Source organism: Mobula hypostoma, chromosome 23 (assembly GCF_963921235.1).
Source record: "Mobula hypostoma chromosome 23, sMobHyp1.1, whole genome shotgun sequence".
Taxonomy (NCBI): Eukaryota; Metazoa; Chordata; class Chondrichthyes; order Myliobatiformes; family Myliobatidae; genus Mobula; species Mobula hypostoma.
In genome coordinates, this window is record NC_086119.1 from 37,418,634 (window position 1) to 37,424,633 (window position 6,000).

General features: G+C 42.0%; 1 protein-coding gene across 3 annotated transcripts in view; it reads left to right on the forward strand.

The window, feature by feature from the left end:
• The window catches only part of LOC134336688 (myeloperoxidase-like), a 70,012-nt gene extending 64,299 nt beyond the window's left edge, over positions 1-5,713 (forward strand). For all 3 annotated transcript variants that reach the window (XM_063031046.1, XM_063031049.1, XM_063031047.1), the window contains exons 14-15: positions 3,574-3,735; positions 4,500-5,713. In XM_063031046.1, the coding sequence (XP_062887116.1) occupies positions 3,574-3,735; positions 4,500-4,993 (656 nt within the window). In that variant the 3' untranslated portion in view covers positions 4,994-5,713. The remainder of the gene's footprint in view (positions 1-3,573; positions 3,736-4,499) is intronic.
• Positions 5,714-6,000: the final 287 nt, after the last annotated feature.

Here is a 6,000-nt window from a genome sequence, read left to right on the forward strand (position 1 = left end):
GTCCATCTGTTGCCCATGCAGTGGGACACCCCTCTCCATGCTGATGGCAGGTCCAAAGGAACGACGAAAATCGATACAGTTTGGTGCCAGCAGCATCGCGGGAGTTGCCGTGCTGGTGCTGGATACAGTAGTCAACCACCTTCGGGACTCCGACTCCAGATTTTTCCTCGGGGTTCACTCCCAAAGCCTTTCCCGTAAGTGGGTATAGCCGCAAGGCAGCAGAGGTTTGAAATCAGAGTTTTTCCTCTCCTAGACGAGCTACCATCCGTGGTTAATAAGCCCCATCTGCCCGGAGCAACTGGTTTTATGGCACCAGTGGCCCGCCTTTGCCCCTTCTCCTGACAGCGAGAACAGCTCCGCCGGGCATAAGAACTATGCCACACGTGAAGGCCAGGAGTTGGACTTGGGTTGTCAGAGGCTGTTTGAGATGCATGCCATGAAGAGCATTTGTTTAGCAGTGGGAGCTCATCCCCACTACCACCCTTTGGCTATGACTACCTATAGTACAGTGTGGCATCTATTTTATAGTACGATGTGATATCTATTTTATTGATGTTGAATAAGGGATACGGATCGGCCTGAAAGTTAGTTTCAATACTCTGTTCCTCTGTGACACAGCTACAGGTATTTTATCAATCCTCTGAAAGAGAAAGCAGGATAATGGTTAGATATCTCTTACTAATGGTGACACTTACAAGATCATAATGCTGAAATGGGTGTATAACCATTGATTCATTGGTGATAATGGCTGCCACAGAATTACACCCAACATTCAACATTAAAGTAGATGTTCTTCAGAGTTAAATATCATTGTTTTTAAAGTCCTGTCTGGATGGATAGAATCATCCCTGGATATTTATCACTAGCAGAAAATCAAAGGTAAATAACAATGAAGATAAGCAGCATTATCTCATGCATAGGCGTGTTGAATGTCATACGGTCGTAGCCCATTATTCTACTACTTGGGACCATCCTGGCAATGAACTTCATAAGTCATTAAGAACATAGAACATAGAACATAGAACAGCACAGTACAGGCCCTTCAGCCCACATTGTTGTGCCAACCCTCAAACCCTGCCTCCCATATGACCTCCCACCTTAAATTCCTCCATATACTTGTGTAGTAGTCTCTTAAATTTCACTAGTGTATCTGCTTCCACCACTGACTCAGGCAGTGCATTCCACACACCAACCACTCTCTGAGTAAAAAACCTTCCTCTAATATCCCCCTTGAACACCCCACCCTTTACCTTAAAGCCATGTCTTCTTGTACTGAGCAGTGGTGCCCTGGGGAAGAGGCGCTGCCTATCCACTCTATCTATTCCTCTTAATATCTTGTATACCTCTATCATGTCTCCTCTCATCCTCCTTCTCTCCAAAGAGCAAAGCCCTAGCTCCCTTAATCTATGATCATAATGCATACTCTCTAAACCAGGCAGCATCCTGGTAAATCTCCTCTGTACCCTTTCCAATGCTTCCACATCCTTCCTATAGTGAGGCGACCAGAACTGGACACAGCACTCCGTGTGGCCTAACCAGAGTTTTACAGAGCTGCATCATTACCTCGCAACTCTTAAACTCTATCCCTTGACTTATGAAAGCTAACATCTCATAAGCTTTCTTAACTACCCTATCTACCTGTCAGGCAACTTCCAGGGATCTGTGGACATGTACCCCCAGATTCCTCTGCTCCTCCACACTAGCAAGTATCCTGCCATTTACTTTGTACTCTGCCTTGGAGTTTGTCCTTCCAAAGTGTACCACCTCACACTGCTCCGGGTTGAACTCCATCTGCCACTTCTCAGCCCACTTCTGCAACCTATCAATGTCTCTCTGCAATCTTTGACAATCCCCTACACTATCTACAACACCACCAACCTTTGTCTCGTCTGCAAACTTGCCAACCCACCCTTCTACACCCACATCCAGGTCGTTAATAAAAATCATGAAAAGTAGAGGTCCCAGAACCGATCCTTGTGGGACACCACTAGTCACAACCCTCCAATCTGAATGTACTCCCTCCACCACGACCTTCTGCCTTCTGCAGGCAAGCCAACTCTGAATCCACCCGGCCAAACTTCCCACGCCTTCTGACTTCTGAATAAGCCTACTGTGTGGAACCTTGTCAAATGCCTTACTAAAATTCATATAGATCACATCCACTGCACTACCCTCATCTATGCCTGGCACCTCCTCAAAGAAATCTCTCAGGCTTGTTAGACATAAATCTGCCCTTCACAAAGCCATGCTGACTGTCCCTGATTAGACCACGATTCTCTAAATGCCCATAGATCCTATCTCTAAGAATCTTTTCCAACAGCTTTCCCACCACTGGTCTATAATTACCTGGACTATCCCTGCTACCTTTTTTGAACAAGGGGACAACATTCACTTCCCTCCAATCCTCCAGTATCATTCCCGTGGGCAACGAGGACATAAAGATCCTAGCCAGAAGCTCAGCAATCTCTTCCCTCGCCTCGTGAAGCAGCCTGGGGAATATTCCCTCCAGCCCCGGGGACTTATCCGTCCTAATGTATTTTAATAACTTCAACACCTCCTCTCCCTTAATATCAATATGCTCCAGAATATCAACCTCACTCGCATTGTCCTCACTATCATCAAGTTCCCTCTCATTGGTGAATACCAAAGAGAAGTATTCATTGAGGACCTCGCTCACTTCCACAGCCTCCAGGCACATCTTCCTACCTTTATCTCTAATCGGCCCTACCTTCACTCCTGTCATCCTTTTGTTCTTCGCATAATTGAAGAATGCCTTGGGGTTTTCCTTTACCCTTCTCGCCAAGGCCTTCTCATGCCCCCTTCTTGCTCTTCTCAGCCCCTTCTTAAGCTCCTTTCTTGCTTCCCTATATTCCTCAATAGACCCATCTGATCCTTGCTTCCTAAACCTCATGTATGCTGCCTTCTTCCACCTGACTAGATTTTCCACCTCACATGGTTCCTTCACCCTACCATTCTTTATCTTCCTCACCGGGACAAATTTATCCCTAACATCCTGCAAGAGATCCCTAAACATCGACCACATGTCCATAGTACATTTCCCTGCAAAAACATCATCCCAATTCACACCTGCAAGTTCTAGCCTTTTAGCCTCATAATTTGCCCTTCCCCAATTAAAAATTTTCCTGTCCTCTCTGATTCTATCCCTTTCCATGATAATGCTAAAGGCCAGGGAGCAGTGGTCACTGTCCCCCAGATGCTCACCCACTGAGAGATCTGTGACCTGACCTGGTTCGTTACCTAATACTAGATCTAGATTAAGAAATGTTACAGTTCACTGTGTTTGGTTGTGTCTTAGGGAATTGAATCGCTATGCATCTGATTCAGCTCAATCCTCCTTATCTGTAGCAAGGCTCACTGCTTTCACATTACGTTTATTTTTTCATGGTTAATATTCAGCAGAATTGAGACTTTCGGCATTTCCCAAACATTCCCTACCAGTGTGATTCACTTTGCCTTACTAGTTGTCTGAGCATTTTATTGCGATTTACACATTTCTTCATGTGCTACATGGTCTCAATTCATTTAACCAGTTACTATCTGCTCCATTTACAGTGACCCCATGTGGCTCTGTCCCTACTGTGGCTCATGCCCATTTCTCGATCTGTAAATCTTCAGTCAGGTACACCTGTCAGTCCGGATTCACTATTCTGGGAGCAGACACGATAACATGTCTGTCTAACGGACAGTGGGAAGAGCAACCACCCGGTTGTGTAGGTAAGGGCTGGAATCCAGTTAAACTGTTTGGCTTTATGGTTGTATATAAACACAAGTTCATTAATTTCCATCTGCGTACTCATCTGAGTGAGGGGTTCACCTGACTTAACTTCATGTCATTGAAATCAACAATATAACAAATGCCTTCCATTGGATTCTCACCCATATTGTGCAACATACCAAGTATTTATTGCCTTTGTTTCTTAACCACTTCTTAGAAAGAACCAATCATGGAAAAGTGTAAGATGTCAGAGTGTGAAAATCTAATTGAAACTAATTTCCAGATTTTATACACCTCTAATACTTACGAGAAATAATTGACAAACATGAGAAACACTCAAGGCATACCCTGCATTAAATTGCACTTCTATATCATTACTTCAAAGAGTAACTCTTGCAGGCTATCTGAGGATGCAATATTCTCCACTTAAGTGAAACTTTAAGAAATCTTCTCTCCCTGCCCGCAAAACGACATCTTCAAAAGGAAACCAGAATGATCACAACACTCTTTTGTCAGCTGTTTCCTGCAACCCAGCATTCAATTCAGCACATTGTCCAGCTTCTGCTTGTTGACAGTTCTGGGCCTAGAAATTAACCTGGGGTGTACAGTTTCCAACACAATACTGCTCAAATTATCAAGATCAGGATGTTCTGTCACCTTTGGTCCTACTCTTTTGTACTACTATGCTGTGAAGATTTAAATTGAGTTAATCAAGTTATGAATTTTCCACTGACTGGATAAATATGATGATCTATTTTTGCAGACAATGCTGAAATCGTGGAAGCTTCACAGGGCAGTGGACAACCAGGTCTTAAAGGAGAAAAAGGTGACATTGGACCAAGGGGACCGGAAGGAGATTGCAGTGCATGTCCACAACAAATAAAAACATCGGCCTTTTCCGTAAAACTTAAATCAGGACGTCTTAGGCAGTCATATGCAATTCCATGTGAAACTGGGATCTATAATGGCCAGAAACATTTCAACTGTGCGACAGGAATATTTACTTGTAGTTTCGCTGGGGTATATCAATTTTCATATAACTTGCGAGTTGCTGGCCAAGTAAGACTCGGTTTGCAAATAAATGGACGTACAGTGATTGTTTCAAGTGTTAATGATAGGGGGTCACAAAACATTTTATCAGGTGGTATCATCCATCAACTAAATGCTGGTGATAAAGTTTGGCTAGAAGTTCTGCCTGGAACAAGCGGAAATTTGAATGATGTTTATTTTCAGGGGCATTTAATCTTTTCAGTTTAATAACTTGCCCTTATTTCTGGAAAAACATCATTTATTTTACCAGTTGAATGTCAAAAAAAAGTATCTTTTTTGATTTATTTTTGATCTTGGATATCATGGGCCACAAATGGAATCTTTTTTACACCAAGCTGGAAGCCATTGAGAGATCTGATCTAGACACGTGGCTTCCTCTCCTCTTCTAATATTTGTCTCAGTGTAGGAATGTTAAGACCCAAATTGGCATGCCAAGAAATATATTAAATAAGTTTATTTTAATCAAATCATACAAAATGTGAGAAGCCAAACCAATGGAAGTGAAGTGCATTGGAATCCACACTTCCTTAATTAATCTGAGTTCTTTAAAGTACAAATGCCACCACAGCTAATTTTTGTATGTTGCATTGACGTGCCAGTTCTTGCTACACCCTCTCCCTGAAATGCTTTTAGAACTTTGTTGTAGAAAGCTGCTGGCTTGTGTTGCTAATCATAATTTTCACCAGTTTGGTTGATTGACACAAAATGTATAGATTTCCTCAAATTCAGTCAGTAAAATATTTCTTCTGCTTTTAAGAAGGTGATTCTAAAAATATGAGCATTAAAGGAAATAAATATTTAAGTTCATGCATTATATTTCCTCTATACATAAGTTGTTCTATTCCAGGCTGTTTTCTAAAAACTGCTGACAGTACATTCCAGATTTAAGAACACACTTCCAAAGTAAATAAAATTTTGCTTTTCGAAAAGAAATTAAAACTATTTCTGCATTTCTTTGATATCTAGCAACTATTATTAACCTTCATACAGCTGTGAAAATGGTTGGTTGTGATATTGTTCAGGATGCAAACCTAATATTCACATTAACACACCATGGTCAATACTAGTACCTGTTAGAAGTGGAGTTTGTGCATTTGCAGGACTTTAGCCTCAACAATAAGTGGAAACACAAAATACAGGAAAATCTCATGGTGCAACTTGTGTTCCTCTCTGCCTGACCAACAATTATTTTCCAGCATTTTTGTTTTTATTTC